The sequence below is a fragment of the Cetorhinus maximus genome, chromosome 6, assembly GCF_964194155.1.
Source record: "Cetorhinus maximus chromosome 6, sCetMax3.hap1.1, whole genome shotgun sequence".
Taxonomy (NCBI): Eukaryota; Metazoa; Chordata; class Chondrichthyes; order Lamniformes; family Cetorhinidae; genus Cetorhinus; species Cetorhinus maximus.
The window spans coordinates 103,142,978-103,161,447 of record NC_135884.1 but is presented as its reverse complement, the minus strand read 5'-3'; the positions used below and the strand labels follow the sequence as shown (position 1 = coordinate 103,161,447).

At 39.8% G+C, this 18,470-nt stretch overlaps 1 protein-coding gene across 2 annotated transcripts in view; it reads left to right on the top strand.

Annotated features, from left to right (window-relative positions):
* The window catches only part of nfatc3a (nuclear factor of activated T cells 3a), a 165,484-nt gene that overhangs the window by 78,976 nt on the left and 68,038 nt on the right, over positions 1-18,470 (top strand). For both annotated transcript variants that reach the window (XM_078544226.1, XM_078544227.1), the window contains 2 exons: positions 71-243; positions 1,754-1,894. In XM_078544226.1, coding sequence (XP_078400352.1) covers positions 71-243; positions 1,754-1,894 — 314 coding nt within the window. The remainder of the gene's footprint in view (positions 1-70; positions 244-1,753; positions 1,895-18,470) is intronic.

Here is an 18,470-nt window from a genome sequence, read left to right as displayed (position 1 = left end):
GTAAACCACTTTAAAGTGATCATATTTAACATGTGTTTTTTTACAAATCTGTTTTGTTATTTCCTTATAGCATTGACTGTGCAGGAATTTTGAAACTACGCAACTCTGATATTGAACTTCGCAAGGGTGAAACTGACATTGGTAGAAAAAATACAAGAGTTCGCCTTGTTTTCCGTGTGCACATCCCACAGCCCAATGGAAAAGTTGTCTCACTGCAAGCAGCTTCCATTCCTGTTGAATGCTGTTAGTATTAAATTCACACTTGTCAAACTTTCTTTTCCTACATTTTTTTTCTTCATGTTTCCAAATCCTCCCACAGACATTGCTGCTTTAGTGACCTGTTTTATTTGGCAAGGTGTAGATGTCTAGAGACTGTGCCTCCCACCAGTTGTTGTCAGGCACTATATGATTAGCTTGTGGGAGGTAAGCTTATAGTAATATTTGATGCACCCCTCATTTCATTTCACAGGGGAACACTCTCAGGATAAGGAACCGATCATTTGGAACTGAGATTAAGAGAAATTACGTCACTATAAGGGTTGTGAATCTTTGGAATTCTCCACCCCAGAAGGTTGTGGAAGCTCCACCGTTGAATACATTTAAGGCTGGGGTAGACTTATTTTTGGTGTCTCAGGGAATTAAGGGATAAGGGGAACGGGTGGGAAAATGGACTTGAAGCCCAAGGTCAGCCATGATTGTATTGAATACCAGAGCAGGCTTGATGGACTGTGTGCTCTACACCTGCTCCTATTTCTTGTGTTCTTGTGTACCAACATATTTAGCATGGCACTACTGTCAGCTTGAAAAGTGACAAAACCAGTTTCTGAAAATCATTGGCAGTCCTGGCCCTTGCCGTGTGGGAGGAAAGAGTAAGGACGCAGGGAAATGTTCTCAACTTGTAATTTACTCAAGAGTATTTGGATTTGGGAATCATCATGTGGAGTATTGTGGGGTAGATCCAAGCTGTGCTACCTTGAGTTAATATACTTAGGCACTGTTCACTATGTCAAATATTTTTGCTAACTTGTTTTGAATATTGTTTCTTCTTCACACTGTCTGGAACTCTAGGAGAAGCACATATTTGTGCTGTACTACTGTTCACTTGTGTATTGACGCAAACTTCTTATTGCCTAAGTAATTAACCATTTCAGATTCAGAATGTCTTTTCCTTTCAAGTGACCACCTTGAAAGGAGTAATGTTATATCACAAAATTAATTCATTGCTGAAATTCTTCTAAACTTATTGATTTTTCTAATGCTGTGGATTCTTTAGTTTAAAAATTAGCATATTGACTAATATCTGAGTCAGATTATTTATTCGAACATTTTATACTATCATGACTATCCTGTCATCTCAATCATCTGAAACGTCATCAGAATTTAATTTGGGACTTTCCTTTAATGTTTTGGATCCTTTTTAACCGTGCTCTATAGTAGCTGCTAAATGCTCTGTTGATATTGAGGATGCCCAAAAGTGCAAAACCAAGAATAGACTGCATATTTGGATGGAGCAGACACATCTTTTGAGCAGGAAAATCAGAACTGAAACAAATTTGCACCTGTACATTTTTTTTTTAAATTTAAGTTTTATAATACTTACGTGGTTGTGTATTTGATTCTTATGCACTATAATTTTTTTGAACATTTCCTGTAACTCTTAACACATTGCGTGGAATTGGATAAGAATCAATGATGTAATAAATATGTATTTGAAAAATCTTTTATCAGTGATCTTGTTACTTGATTATTACAGCCCAGCGTTCTGCTCAGGAACTTCCTCAAATTGAAAAGTACAGCATCAATTCATGCTCAGTCAATGGTGGAGAAGAAATGATAGTTAATGGCTTCAATTTTCTACCGGAATCTAAGATTGTCTTCCTTGAAAAGGGCCCAGGTACGGAATTATGCAACTGGTTGCAGTGGATACCATTTTAAGCTATAGATTGTCCAGAATTATATTTATTTTCAAAATTATGATCTTCATCCCAAAATGCAGTTTTGTTTACATTCAAATCTTGTTTTCTTTTCCTTGTTATCCTTTACTTGGTTAAAATCAGTATACCAGATGGAGAATCGAGAAGAATAAATTCTTAATTTTTTATCCGGCACTATATTGGCTGTACCCTCAGTGTCATTTACATGGCTATGTTTAGTTCCTTTTCTCCTGTTTACCACTGTTAGATTCGTGTAACTCAGAGTTTGCAACCTTGGTGTCATATTTGACCCAAAACTGAGCTTCCAAAGACATATGCATGTCATCACTAAGACCACCAGTTTCATACGAACATATGAACAAGAAACAGGAGTAGGCCATTTGGCCCCTTGAATCTGCTCCGCCATTCAATAAGATCACGGCTGACCTGATAGTAACCTCAAATCTGCATCCTGCCTACCCCCGATAACCTACCACCCCCTTGCTTATCAAGAATCTATTCACCTCTGCCTTAAAAATATCCAAAGACTCTGCTTCCTGGAAGCAGAGCTCCAAAGACTCTGAGAAAAATTTTTGCCTCATCTCTGTTTTAAATGGGTGACCTCTTTATTTTTAAAAAGTGACCCGTAGTTCTAGATTCTTCTACAAGGGGAAACATCCTCTCCACATCCACCCTTTCAAGTCCCTTCAGGATCTTTCCACCTCTGTAACTTGGCTTGATTCTGTCCTGTGCCAGCTCATCTACTGATGAAGCCCTCTTCCACCTCTTTGTTGCCTCTAGACATGACTGTTCAAATGCTGTCCTGGCTGGCCTCCCGCATTCTACCCTCCGTGAACTTGAGGCCACTCAAAGCTCTACTGCCATGTCCTTACTCACACCATGTCCCATTCACCCTTCACCTCTGTATTTACTAACATATATTGGCTCTGAGTTAAGCAGCTCTTCTATTTTAAAAAATTTTCATCCATGACTTCAAATCTATTATTTCACCCTTCCCTATCTCTGTAAACTCCTCGAGTCCCACATCCCCTCAAAGTAGCCATGGTCACCTAATCCTGGCAAGATTTTTATTGTTTCACCATTGGTGGCCCTGCCTTTGCTGCCTTGGCCCCAAGCTCTACAATTCCATCCCTAAACCATTCCACTTATCTAACTCTCTTTCCTACTTTTAAAGCCCTTCTTAAAACTTGCTTCCTTGACCGAGTTTTCGGTTGTATGCGCTAATATCATCTACTATGGCTTGTTTCAAGTTCTGCTTTGCCTGCTGCTGGGCCTGCCATACAATTGAGGATGGTGGCCTACATGCCAGGGCTGCTGCCGGCCCAATCAGAGGGCCGACGGTTCAGTAACTTCGACAGTAGCACTGCTAGTGGTGCCCTGGAAGAGCAGGTAAGTTCATGAGGAAGCCAGGACAGGCAGGCAGGTTTCAACAATTGGGGGTAGATGCGGGGTTTTGATTCATGGGGTAGCAGTGATGCCGTTTCTGCGGGGGCAGCCATTGCAACCAAAGGAAGGGCATTCTATGGAGTCCCCACTTGCATAAAGGAGGCCCCCATTCCCAGGAACCTGCTAGGAGGCTACCAGGGTTTACCTCTCCTGACTCTCTCCTCTGCCATATTACCACCCTTCCTGCTCCCCAGCCCATCTCCAGAGGACTGGGAAAACTCAGCCCACAGTATCTGGCCGATTTTCTACCTATCTATTTCGAGTCTATTTAGTAGCCTCTTTAGGCTAGTAGCAGTTTTCGTGATTTTACTAAATACTTGCTTTTGGTAGCTGTCCACCCATCGCTCAAAGGTCTGCAAAACCTGTTCTTGTATGGGCAGTAGATTTGAGGGTATATGCTTAGAAATAAATTATGAACTGGTTTTCAGATAGAAGTACACTTTTCTTAGAAGTAAAATTTGAAAATTCTAATCAAGGCACAGACAAGATGTCATCTTTTTTAGGTGCTTAATTTTGAATTGCCTTAAGTTTTGTAGCCCTATCAGAGGAGCATTTTAGAGATTCAGATCCAACCAGTTCAAGTTGCAGGTTCTTAATAAGTCTGCTTTTGAGTCTCAAATTCATATAACCAAAAATTATTATAATCCCAGTGTCAGACTGTTTGACACCCTTGCAATTGAACAGATGCTGTTGTATCTTTCAAATCCTGGAGAGACATTTTGACTAGGCAGAACAATCACTAATTAGCAAACAGCCAACATATTGCTTAGTATTTCACTACAGTGACTAGAACGATCCTTAGTAATGGGTGAATTATGTGATGATGCTGCATTTGTGTAAAAGTAACAGCCTTGGCACATTTTTAAGCAGTGGAACAGTACAACAGGATTTTTGTAAACTGTATTTCTTTAAACTGTTGATCAAAGAGCAGTGGCGTTCTTGTTGGTCATCCTACTTGGGCCTCTCCAACCTTGTTTGTTGGCATGACGTAATTGTAATGCTTTTAATTTCCAGGTCAGAAGGTTCTAGGTTGAGCAGATTGGCAAGCAACTGAGTCAGTCTGTGTGTATTTGAACGTACAAATTAGACTAATTCATTGTATGAAGTATTTTGAGGTAAATATTTGTTTGCTAGTACAAAATTTGAGTTTTGCTGAAAAAGAGACATGTCAAAGCTTTTCACCTTGCACTCATCAGGACACTTTGCAAGAATACCGATATAAGGGAAAAACAACATTTATACTGTGAGAAGAGAGTGCTGATTGGTTGGCAAGTGCACTCTGATTGGTAGAGGCATTGTCATGGAGTAATCAGCAGTGATGGTGACTGACAGTTAACTGCCAAGCATTGTTTGAAATTTTAACCAGAAAGCTTGAACCTGATTGGTCAAGGCATTGCCCCAAGGAATGCATCAGTAAATGGTTATTACTTTTTGTTTAGCTAAAACAGGCACAATGTGTGTTCATGTTCTTTTTGTCTGCCAAGAACAGGGCCCGGTGTGTTAATATATGTATCAAAGTCCACTTGCCAACCAATCAGCACTCTCTTCTCATGCAGTATAACTTGTTGTTTTCCCCTTATGTTGTGAAGTGTCCTGATTAGTGCAAGATGAATAGTTTCAACATGTCTCTTTTTCTCAGCAGTATTTTGAGATGGTTCAGTATCATAAAATGGACTCTAAACTGGGCTGAGATCAAGGTCCAGGCAAACTGATTAACAAGGGTAAATGATAGGACTTTACCTAAACCCACACCTCTTATTAGTTTAAAGTCAATTTTGCAAGCCTGAATAGAACAGTCAAGACTGTAGAACAAAGCAGTAATTTGGATAAAATCAAGCAGATTGTGTCAGGAAGGGGCAGAGAACTTAATAATGGTAAAATGACATTAGCGAGCAAGGTCATATCAGGGGAAAATAATGAAATGTTAAAACTAAAGACTATATCTGAATGCACAAAGCAAGATAGATGACTAAATGACGCAGGTAACTAGAAACACAAAAGCAATGTACTGCAGATGCTGGAAATCTGAAATAAAACTGAAAGTGCTGGAAACACTCAGCAGGTCAGGAAGTATCAATGAAGAGAAAAACAGAGCTAACGTAGTTGGCTGATGACCTTTCAACACTATGTCAAGGAACCAACTAGGGGACAGGCTATCTTAGAACTATTTTTTGTTTAATGAGACAGGGTTATTAATTTTACAGTCATGGATTCTCTGGGAAGAGTGAAGATATGAGGAGAGAATTTCAAATTATGCTTGAGAATGATATAGTTATGCCCAAAACTATGTTTTTAAGTCAGTTATGGATGCATGAGAGGTGGGTTAGCTGAGGTAGATTGGGAAATTCGATTCAAGTAGCAAATAATTAAAGAAATAATTCATAATTCTCAGCAAGCATACATTCCCTTGAGGAATTAATAACTCCACTGGAAGTTTAGAAAGAAGGGATCTGGCCTCGGAAGATCATGAAGTAGAATCAGTATGGGTAGAAGTTAGAAATAGCATTGGTCAGAAAACACTGGTGGGAGTAATTTACAGGCCCCCTAAAGGTAGTTAAACTATTTGACAGAGCATTAAACAATAAATCATTGGAGCTTGTAACGAAGGGAATGTAACAATTGTGAGGGACTTCACTCTTCATATAGACTGGTACAATCAAAAGTGGTCTAGAGGATGAGTTTGTGAAATGTTTTTTATGGGTATGATTTTGACCTTGGCACGCGGGCGCAGTTGGCGGGCCCAGGAGCAGCCGGGAAATGGTCCGCTGCCTGCAATCGGCCCCCGACCGCTATTTCACACTGGCTGGCCAATTAACGGCAGCCAACGTGAAAGGCGCACTAAAATGCTCAGTAACTGCAGGGTGGGGTTGGAAGAGGGCAAGCGCTGAAGTCAGCACAGGGGCATGGGAACATGGAAGGAAAGCTCCCTGAAGGCAGAGAGCTGCCTCAGGGAGCTGAAGAATTTAAAATCAATAAAAACATAATGTAAAATCTGGAAACAATGTCCACGCGTCAGAATGAGTCACCTCAACATACGGATGTTGAAAATTATGTCCATACATTTTAATCATTTTTTTAATTAATCTCAGAAATCTCAGCTTGCCCTTGGATGAGGTTTCCTCAGAAATGCAAAGGCCACCTGGCCGATTCACCCACCCGCCAACTGTAAGGTTGGATAGGCAGCAAAAGATCCACTAATTGAGACTTTAATGGCCTTCATAGGTCTCTTAATTGTCGGCGGGCGTGTTGCTGACCAACCGAAATATTACGCGAGTGCGCAATGATGTCGGGACACTCGCCTGACGTCATTGCATGCTATTTTATGCTCCAGCATGTTGGGCACGCGCCCGCACGCCGAGGTCAAAATCCTGCCCCATGAAAGTTTCTTGGATCAGTATGCTTTAGATTGTGTAATAAAACAGGTTTAATTAGTAATATCCTAGTAAAAGATCCACTGGGAAATATTGATCATAATGCCATTGATTAACTTTGGAAGTGACATACTCTAATCAAAAACAAGAATCTTAAACTTAAACAAAGCCAATTATAAAGGTATGAGATGAGAACTGGCTGAGATAAATTGGGCAAATGGACTAGGAGGTATAGCTGTAAATGAACAGTGGGAAACATTTAAAGAAACAATCAATGTCCAACAAAGATACATTCCATGGAAAATCAAAAACTCAGCAAGAAAGACCCATATGTAGCTCACTCAGGAAGTTAGGAAGAGTATGTGATTAAAAGAAGGGCTTACAATATTGTTAAAACATAGCTGTGGATTGGGAGTATTTTAGAAACCAGCAAAGGGCAACCAAAAAAGTTGATATAAAGAGAAAAAATACAATATGAAAGTAAACTAGTCAGTAATATAAAAACAGATCGTAAAAGCTTTTAAAAGCATGTAAAAAGGAAAAAAGTAGCTAACATTAATGTTGGTCTGTTAGAATCAGAGACAGGAGAAATTATCATGGGGAATGAGGAAATGGCAGAGGCACTGAACAACTTGTCTGTCTTCACAGTAGCATACACACAAGTTTCATTCCAGAAATAGACAGTAAACCACGAGCTAAAAAGAGAGAGGAAGTTAATATCACAGGGAAAAAGTATTGGAGAAACCGAAGGGACCAAAATCTAACAATTCCCTGGGACCTGATGGTCAACATCCTAGGATTCTAAAGGAGATGGGCTCCTTCGACAGCACCTTCCCAACGCACAACCACTACCATCTAGAAGGACAAGGGCAGCAGATAGATAGGAACACCACCACCTGGAAGTTCCAGTCCAAGTCACACACCATCCTGACTTGGAAATATATCGCCGTTCCTTCATTGTCACTGGGTCAAAATCCTGGAACTCCCTTCCTAACAGCACTGAGGGTGTACCTACACCACATGGACTGCAGCAGTTCAAGAAGGCATCTCACCACCACCACCATCTCAAGGGCACCTAGGGATGGGCAGGAAATGCTGGCCCAGCCAACAAAGCCCACATCCCATGAATGATTTTTTAAAAAGCTGCCAAGATAGTGGATGTACTGGCTGTGATTTTCAAGAATTCATTGGATTTGGGAATGATCCCATCAGATTGGAAGGGTTTTTTATTCATTCATGGGACGTGGGCATCACTGGCTAGGCCAGCATTTATTGCACATCCCTAATTGCCCTTGAGAAGGTGGTAGTGAGCTGCCTTCTTGAACCGCTGCAGTCCACGCGGTGCTTGTCCCCAAAACCACCCCACCCTCAACTTCTCTCTCCCCCTGCCCCCCACCTTAAACCAGCTTATATTTCACCTCTCTCCTAACTATACTTCAGTTCTGTTGAAGGGTCATGTGGACCCGAAACGTCAGCTCTTTTCTTCTCCACCGATGCTGCCAGACCTGCTGAGTTTTTCCAGGTAATTCTGTTTTTGTTTTGGAGTTCCTACAGTGCTGCCCCTGTGCGTCCGTGGCAGTGGAGGGAGTGAATGTTTGTGGATGGGGTGCCAATCAAGTGGGCTGCTTTGTCCTGGATGGTGTCAAGTTTCTTGACTGTTGTTAGAGCTGCACTCATCCAGGCACATGGGGAATACTCCATCGTACTCCTGACTTTTGCCTTGTAGATAGTGGAAAGGCTTTGGGGAGTCAGGAGGTGAGTTACTTGCAGCTGGATTCCTAGCCTCTGACCTGCTCTTGTAGCCACAGTATTTGTATGGCTTGTCAGTTCAGTTTCTGGTCAATGATGTAACCCCCAGGATGTTGATAGTGGGGGATTCAGCAATGGTAATGCCATTGAATGTCAAGGCCAGTTAATCTAATATCAGTTATTGGGAAAGTGCTGGAACCTATTATTAAGGAAATGTTAACAATGCATTTATAAAAGCATAGCATGATTAGAACAAGTCAACATGGTTTTACTAAAGAGAAATTTTGTTTAACAAATTTATTGGCATGTTTTGAGGATGTAAGTAGCAAGAGCAATAAAGGGGATCAGTAAGTGTAGTATACCTGGATTTTCAAAAGGCTTTCAATAAGGTGCCACACAAAAGATTAATGGGCAAGATGAGTGCGCATGGAGTTGGAGGTAATATGTTATCATGGATAGAGGGTTGGTTAACAGATAGGAAGCAGAGAGCAGACAGATAAGGACTTTTTCAAATTGACAGATGGTGGATGGCCACAAGGGTCAGTGCTGGGGTTTCAGCTATTTACAATCTATATTAATGACTTAGATGAAGAGACAAAGAGTAATTTATCTTAAGTTGGCTGATGATACCAAGCTAGGTGGAAAGTTAAGCTGCGGGGAGGACACAGAGAGGCTGCAAAGAGATATGGACAGGTTAAGTAGGTGGGCAACAAGATGGTAGATGCAAATATTTAGGGAAGTGTGAAGTTATTCACTTTGGCTGAAAAAATAGAAGAGCTGAATATGTTTCAGAAAGTGATAAACTTGTAAGTGTTGATGTTCAATGAGACTTGTGCTCATACAAAGAATGCCAAAAATTAACATGCAGATACAGCAAGCATTCAGGAAGGTTAAATGGCATGGTGGCCTTTATTGCAAGGGGATTGGAGTACAGGGATAAAGTCATCTTGCTAGAGTTGTACAGGGTTTTGGTCTCTACATTTAAGAAAGAATATATTTACGTTGGAGGTGGTACAGCAAAGGTTCACTAAATTGGTCTCAGGATGAGGGGTTGGCCTATGATGAAAGGCTGAGCAAATTGGGTGTATTTTCCCAAGAGCTTAGAAGAATGAGAGGCAATCACATTGAAACGTACAAGGTTCTGAAGGGGCTTGATAAGGTAGATGCTGAGAGAATGTTTCCACTGGTAGAGGAATCTAAAACAGGGGGCACAGTCTCAGGATAACGGGCCGATCATTTAAGACTAACCTGAGGGAAAATTACTTCACTCAAAGGGTTGTGAATCTTTGGCATTCTCTGCCCCAGAGGGTTGTGGGTGCTCCATCATTGTATACACTTAAGGCTGGGATTGACAGATTTTTGGTGTCTCATGGAATCAAGGGGTATATGGGAATGAGCAGGAAAGTAGAGTTGAAGCTCAGGATCAGCCAAGATCACATTGAATGGTGGAGTAAGCTTGCTGAGCCATATAGTCTGCTCCTGCTCCTATTTTTATGTATGCTTGTGGAAAAGTGGTACATTCGTGGCTAACTAGAGAAGTTAAGGATGGTATTAGATTAAAAGAAGAAGTTTACAATGTTGTCAAAGAGAGCCATAAGCCTGAGGATTGGGAGCGTTTTAATATTCAGCAAAGGATGGCCAAGAAATTGATAAAGAGGGAGAAAATAGAAGATAAGAGTAAAGTAGCAATAAATAATGAAACAGATTGTAAGTCTCTTACAAGGATATAAAAAGGGAGAGATTAATGAAAGTAAACATGGGTCCTTTGGAGGCAGAGATATGGCAAATTATAATGGGGAATGTGGGAATAACAGATATGAAACAAATATTTTGTTCCTGGCTTTGCAGTAGAAGACACAAAGGCCATACTAGAAATTGTGAAGAACCAAGAATGAGAGTGAGAAATTTAAAAATAATTAGAAAAGGAAAAGCACTAAAAAAAAACCGTGACTAAAAGCTGATAAATCCCCTGGATCCAGTGGTCCACATCACTGGGTTTTAAAAGAGATCGTGCAGAGATTGGTTAGGATATCCCAGAATTCCCTAAGTTCTAGAATGGTCTCAGTGATAGCAAATGTAACCTTGGTGTTCAAGATAGGAAGAAGAGAGAAAACAAGGCCAGCTAGTTTGACAGCAGTAGTGGGGAAAATGGAAAAAAAAATTAGGCTCGACGGGATGAATGGTCTACTCCTCCTATTTTCTATGTTCTTATAATCTGTTATCAGGGATGTGGTAACAGGGCACTTGGCAAATCGCAATATGATTAGGTAGAGTTTGTACGGTTTTATGAAAGGAAAATAATGTTTGACAAATATGCTAGAGTTTTTTGAGGGTATAATTAGCAGGGTAGATGAGAGAGAACCAGTGGGTACAGATATAATATATTTGGATTTTGAGAAGACATTCAATAAGGTGCCATCCAAGAGGTTGCTGCATAAGATTTGGGCTCATGGGGTTGGTTGATAATATATTTGTGAGGGTTGAAGATTGGTTAATGGACAGAAAATTTAGATTTGGAATAAACGGGTTATTTTCAGGAAGGCAGGATGTAATTATTATCATGAGGATCAGTGCTTGGGCCTCAAATATTTACAATCTATATGAGTTACTTAGATGAGGAGACAAGAATGTAATTTAGCCAAGTTTGATGATGATGTATGTCGAGTTTATCCTTTATCCGTAAATCGGAAAATCAAACACATCCAAAAACCGCACTTTCATTGAACCTCATCAGTCTTTAGCGCAGGAAGTCTGTGGCCCGAGCCGACATGACCCTCACTACCGCACCCAGTATTTATTATTCAGTGGTACATCTTATTTTTCTAGCCATTTTATTACTTTAGACTATAACTAGCCTAGGCCATTGTAATGTAAGTAGGCCTAGGCCTATATGTGGCATTTGAAAACCGCGATTATCTGAAATCCAAAACGCAATCGGATCCAAGGGTTTTGGATAAAGGATAATCGACCCGCACGAAGTTATGAGAGAAGGTAAGCCATGAGGAGAGTGTAAAAAGACTACAAAGGATATAGACTATTGGACAAGAAGGTGACATATGGACTATAATAGGGGGAAGTGTGAAATTCTCCACTTCAGTAGGAAGAATGAAAAAGCAGAATATTTTTCAAAACTTGTAACTGTTGGTATACAGAGGGATTTGAGGGTCCTTGTACATGAATCACACAAAGTTAACATGCAGGTACAGCACGGGAGTTGGAGTGTAAGAGTAAGGAAGCCTTCCTGTATTTGTACAGAGATTTGGTGAGACTACACCTGGAGCGCTGTGTACAATTTTGGTCTCCTTAACTAAGGAAGGATATACTTACCTTGGTGTGGTTGTAACAAAGGTAAACTAGATTGATTCCCAGGATAAGAGGGTTGTCCCATGAGGAATGAAGAGAAAAAAGGCCAAATTCCCTGGTCTTTGGAAGAATGAGAGGTGATCTCATTGAAACATATTGATTCTGTGAAGGCTTGACTAGTGTAGATACTGACAGGTTGTTTCTCCTGACTGGAGAGTCTAGAATTAGAGCTCATTGTCTCAGGATAAGGGTGCAGCCATATAGGACTAAGATGACAAATTTCTTCACTCAGAGGGGTGTGAATCTTTGGAACTATGTACCTCAAGGCTGTGGATGCTCAGTTGATGAGTATATTTAAGATTGAGATTGATTCAGATTTTTGGGCAGTAAGGGAATCAAGCGATATGGGAATCAAGCGATATAGGAATCAGGTGAGAAATTGGAATTAATGTAGAAGTTTAACCACAGTCTTATTGAAAGGTGGAGCAGGATTGTGGGGCCTACTCCTGCAGCAATTTCCTGTGCTCTTATAAATGCACTTGTATTCCTGGCTTTCCTCATTGGCATTGAGATCTTACAATATGTGGAGGATATGTTAATAAAAAAGAGGAAAAGTTGCGTGCTTTAGTGTTTATACCTAGCTGTGTAGAAGTTTTAACAGGATTTGTCAAAAATCTAAAATATGAGGGGGAAAAAAATTAGTAATAGTTATTTAATTTTTGTTTTGACTTGGATGTGGGAATTTACAGACGTATCAAATCTGCAAATATCCTTCAAGAAACAAGCTATTAAACTCTGATTGTTCTGGGATTGTGTTTACTTGCAGCTGATAGACTTAATCAGATGGACTATTTTAAACAGCAGCAGATTATTAAAATGTGTGAAACATGATAAAGCATTCCTGCCATTGTAAAACAGCATATTATTTGACTTACCATTAAAATGCCTTGGGAGTTACTCCTAAGCACATTCTTCATGTCACACCTTTCAAAGGCATCATGTTTGGAATCGTTGCAGCACACTTCAAAAGTGTCACAGTTCTAAAACATCACTCATCTGTATGATGCAAGAAATTGCGAGAAATACAATTTGCTTTATCTAATAAGGAAATTAATTTGAAAATGTGTAAAACTTAAATAACATTAACATAAATTTCCTAATTGGAAAATAGAACATACAGACTGAGAATAATTTGGTGTTTGATGGTGGCTTCAGTTTTTTGTCGCTCAGAAAATATTCTAAATTGAAATGGTATGTGATGCAGTAGTAACTAAAAATAATTCAATGATTGAAGAAATTCAAAATTGGCTCCAATCAGCTCTAATCTGTTGTGGTGCCAATCTGATTAAGTGTAACCAATTAAATGCTTTGAAGTGCCATTGAGGCACGGGTATCTAGCAGAGAGAAAAAAGACAATCAAATCTTTTTTTTTGAAGTTGCTATTCATGAACTAACAAGTACAATATAAAATTCTCATAATTTCTTCAAACTCTTTTGCAACACCAATATCCTTCATCAATCCAGTGAGTGCATCCAACTCGAAGTAAAATAACAAATTATACAAATAATCACTAAACTCATCCATTATTTTGGTTATATAATGATCAAAATGGTGCAAGAAATTTCTCCACATCATTCTCTATCTAGAGCTCGTTAAAAATTTCACATGAGCTCTGGTGATGGGATTCCAGCAATTATGGACAGTTTTTGGCTGCCTGCGTCCAAGGCAAAGATCATTTAAAGTAGTCAAAGTTCTTAATTTGCTCCTGTGAAACCACAATTACTAGAGCATACTGTGACTTCAGATTGAAAGCTGTGACTTTAGATTGAAAACTTAGAAGTACCAACTAAATGGCAAGGGGAAGTCATAAATCTATTTTTTTCAACATTCTACAATGTTTAAGTCATTGACTGAAAATATCCTCAGCCTAAGTCTGGGAAGAGTTTGATCTTTTAGTTTCACTTAGTGGGGATTGATATTTGCAAATAGGGGTGGGAAGAGCTGTTAATTAGATACCCAGATGCTGCCCTTGGACATTGAGGCTGGAGTCAGTCAGGTCTTGTTAATGGCTACCTGCTTAGATGTTGGTCAATGAAGAAACCAGAGGTTTTAAAGACAAATCCCACTTTGACAAGTTGTGAAATTAAATTAAAAACATTCAGTTGTTTGGAAGACATTCCAACGAGGCTAAAATTGAGAGCAAGAAATGCAATTTGCTTTATCTAATAAGGAAATGAATTTGAGAATGTGTAAAATTTAGATAACATTAATATGAATTTCCTAATTGGAAAATAGAACATGCAGACTGAGAATAATTTGGTGTTAGGGCGTGGCTTCAATTTTTTGTCGCTCAGAAAATATTCTAAATTGAAGTGGTATGTGATGCAGTAATAACTAAAAATAATTCCTGAGTTATTGTCTTTGGTTTTGCTATATACCCATTTCCCTGGTCCAGACTGTTTGCAAACTTGGTGTCATATTTGACCCCGAGATGAACTTCCAACTACATATCTATGTCATCACAAAGACCACCAGTTTCCACCTCTGTAACATTGCCTGTCTGTGTCCCTGCCTCAGCTCATCTGCTGCTGTAACCTTCATCCATGCATTTGTTCTCTCTAGACTTGACTATTCCAAGGCATCCTGAGCGATCTCCAGCATTCTACCCTCCATAAACTTGAGGCCATCTAAAACTCTGCTGCTGTGTTCTTATGCACACTAAGTCTCATTCACCTCTCACCCCTGTGCTCATTGACATTAACTCCTGGTTAAGCAATACTTTGATTTTTAAAATGCTCAACCTTGTTTTCAACTCCTTCCATGACCTATGTTTTCCTATCTCTGTAATCTACTCTAGCTCCACAGCCGAGACATCTGCACTCTAATTCTGGCATCTTGAGCGTCTCCGATTTTAATTGCTCCACCTTTGGTAGCTGTGCCTTCAACTGCAATGTGCTAAGCTCTGAAATTCCTTCCCGAGTCCCACCATCTCTCTTTTTCTACCTTTAAGAAACAACTTAAAAATCACCTCTTTGACCAAGCTTTTGGTTACCTGGTCTAATATTTCCTTATTTAGCTTTGTGTCAAATTTTTGTTTTATAAAGCTTCTGTGAAGCTCTTTGGAATGGTCTATTACGTTAAAGGTGCTATATAAATGCATATCTCTCTCTTCATGTAGTGCCCTCTTTATCCGAGCATTGCTAATCATGGGCCTCCACGCATTTCTATGGGCAGAATTTTCTGTTCGGTATGTGGGGGCGGGCCTCGCATGCTGACGCATAAAATGACATGCGGTGACGTCGGGCGTGCATCCTGATGTCACCGTGCATCATTTCAATCTTTTGTTCAGTGGGCGCGCACCAGAGGCGGCTGCGTGCCTACTTAACCTTAAAAGGCCTGTTAAGGCCATTAATAAACCACTTAACCAAGTTGACAGGGCTGCCCGTTCAACCTTAAGGTTGACGGGCAGGCGAAGAGCCCAAGTGGCCTTCGCATTTTTCATGAAACCTCATCCATGGGCAGAATGTGGTTTCATGAAGGGTTTATTAAGTTAATAAATATTTTTTAAACACTTCATAAACATGTTCCAGCTCACTTGAGGGGACATGTGTAAATGATTTTTAACTTTCTTTATTTTAACCTTTAAAACTGAACTTAATCTCACTAAGGCGGCTCCGTGTCTCAGGAAGATTGCTGGGCCCCGACTCTCCCTCCTTCTCCCACTCGCAAAGATAGCGCTGAGTGCTATCGGGTGCACCTTAATTGACCCGCCCACGCAAAATGGCAGTGCGCAGCCAATCGCGGGTGGAGATCGGCCCCACGCCCACTCCTGATTGGCCTGCCCGACGGGGAGAAAATTCTCCCCTGTGTATAATAGCACAATGGGGTAAGGAGAGGAGGCAGGCCTCAAGGGCTACCTCAGTTGACGTGAGGACTGACCCCATGCTGTTGCTGTTGTTTAAGCACTATGCTCTAGCTAGCTTGAGTTAACAGACCCCCATAAATGCATTTAGTTTAGTAAAATAGTTAATTTGCCAAATATTTTAAGTAGGTGACCATTTAACGCAATTAAATTGGTTATGCCAATCATTTTAAATATTTTTTTTTAAATGTCGGCAATTTTGGCAAGTATTTCATTTTTTTTAGAACAGTTTTGCGAATAATTTTATATTTTAAAGGTCAGCATTTAATCATAAATCATCATTGGGCCACTATCGAGCCCAAATAATTATCATTCTTCCTAAGCAAAAAAAAAAATTCCACAATGTTAGAACTTGACTCCTGTATTCTGGGTCAGTAACCACATATCAAAATTGTAGAAGTGTAGTGCTGAAAATGCTGACGAGTTTAAACTGATTTTTCCATTATAATGTCATAATTGAGTAAAAAAGGTCAAATCAACATGAATGTGAATACTGTTTTCCTTTTCCTAGCAGGAAAATTCAAACGTGTTAACGGTTGAGACTATGTTTAGAATCTTTCTGTTTTAAGAGCATTAGGGCATACTCAAGATTCTGCAATGATTTTTGCAGCAAAGTATTTAGTTGTATAATGTGGTTTTTAAAAAAAGCAGATCGTAAGAATAATTTATAATCGTAGTCACTGGTAGTGAATATAATTGTTCCTAGCAATAGAATGTACATGTAGAAAACATGAAATTATGTGCAATTGGATGAAGCATGTTGGAACAGTGTAGAAAGTAGGGACATTCAAGGGGAATAATGCTAAGATGGCTGCCTCAGAGATTTGGACTGGGACCTCAACAGCTTCTGATCTACATGAAGGACATTGATTCAAAAACTCAATGCAACTAGCCAAATTTACAAATGATTAGAATCTGGTAAGGCAACTTGGGAACTACGAAATGAGCTAAACAAAGTTTGTAAGTGAACAGGGATTGTCACCATTACTGAGGCTAGCTTTCAATTCCAGGATTAGTGAGGTGCAATAAGAAAAATATTTGGGAACCTCTCTCCAGGAAGTATTGTGAAAACTTCAATCTTCTTTTCAAAATTATTCTTTCTTGAGTATTGGGAGCATTTTTCAACTTCCAATGTACACCACCTACGGAAGAAAAATTCTCTGGATGCCCCTGGACAGTATTATGAATTTCAAGTGAAGCAGCATTTCATTTGCACTTCCCTCAATTTAGTCTACTGCATTCACTGCTCCCAGTGTGGTTTCCTCTACATTGGAGAGACCAAACGCAGACTGGGTGACCGCTTTGTGGAACACCTTCGGTCTGTCCGCAAGCATGACCCAGACCTCCCTGTCGCTTGCCATTTCAACACTCCACCCTACTCTCATGCCCACATGTCCGTCCTTGGCCTGCTGCAATGTTCCAGTGAAGCTCAACGCAAACCGGAGGAACAGCATCTCATCTTCCGACTAGGCACTTTACAGCCTTCCAGACTGAATATTGAGTTCAACAATTTTAGATCATGAACTCTCTCCTCCATCCCCACCCCCTTTCCGATCCCCCCCTTTTCCTAATAATTTATATAGATTTTTATTTTCCCACCTATTTCCATTATTTTTTAATGTATTTCCATCCATTGTTTTATCTCTATATTTTAGCCTATTTTGATCCATTCCCCCCACCCCACCCCCACTAGGGCTATCTGTACCTTGCTCATCCTGCTTTCTACCCTTAATGTCACCTATTAGCACATTCCTTAGATAATATCACCACCTTCAACACCTCTTTTTCCTTTTGTCTATGACATCTTTTGGCTATCTCCACCTATCACTGGCCCTCTATCCAGCTCTACTTGTCCCACCCCCCCTTAAACCAGCTTATATTTCACCTCTTTTCTATTTTTCCTTAGTTCTGTTGAGTCATACGGACTCAAAATGTTAACTGTGTTCCTCTCCACAGATACTGTCAGACCTGCTGAGTTTTTCCAGGTATTTTTATTTTTGTTCAGTATTATGAAGTGCTTTCTGATTTATGATCAAGGAACTTTGCTTGCCATAAAATATTTTGAAACTATAAGCTAAAGACCAACGGTTTTCTCATTTCCTTGGTCTCTTCTGCAAGCACTGGCTGAATTCCAAGGCTTCCAACCGTGTCACCCTCTGTGCTTTTTTTTTAAGTAACTTTGCAGATTCTTCAGCTTCCATAAATGTTGAATCTGATGTGTTGTTAAAAGTTACTAACTGAAATGCTGAATGAAGATCGTACTTTAAAAGCAACACAAGTAATTGTAAAAAATAATAAACGGTATTTTTTTTTAAAAACATAAAACGTTATGTATGTCATTATGAGTTTCTTCTACTGACTCTTATAAACCAGGAGAGTCTCATTTTGATCCCTGGTCTGGGCTGAGTTAACCAGTAATTGTGTGAGTCAGTCTATCTCAATTGATAATACATGGCTATGAATTTGGAAGGTTTTGGATTGAAACCCTTCTCGTGGACTTGAGCATGTGATTTAAGCTGATAGCCAGAGCAATACTCAGGAATTATTCCATTGTCAAGAGGTGCCATCCTTCTAATGAGGCATTGAACCAAAATCTGTTGAACGTTAACGATCCCATTGCACTACTTAAAGAGCAGAAATTCTCCCTGTTCTATGGCCAGTGGTTATCACGCAACTAACATTATCCAGAGATTCAGTGTTCATTCACAGAATTATTTTTTCTGAGATATTACTATGCACTAAAT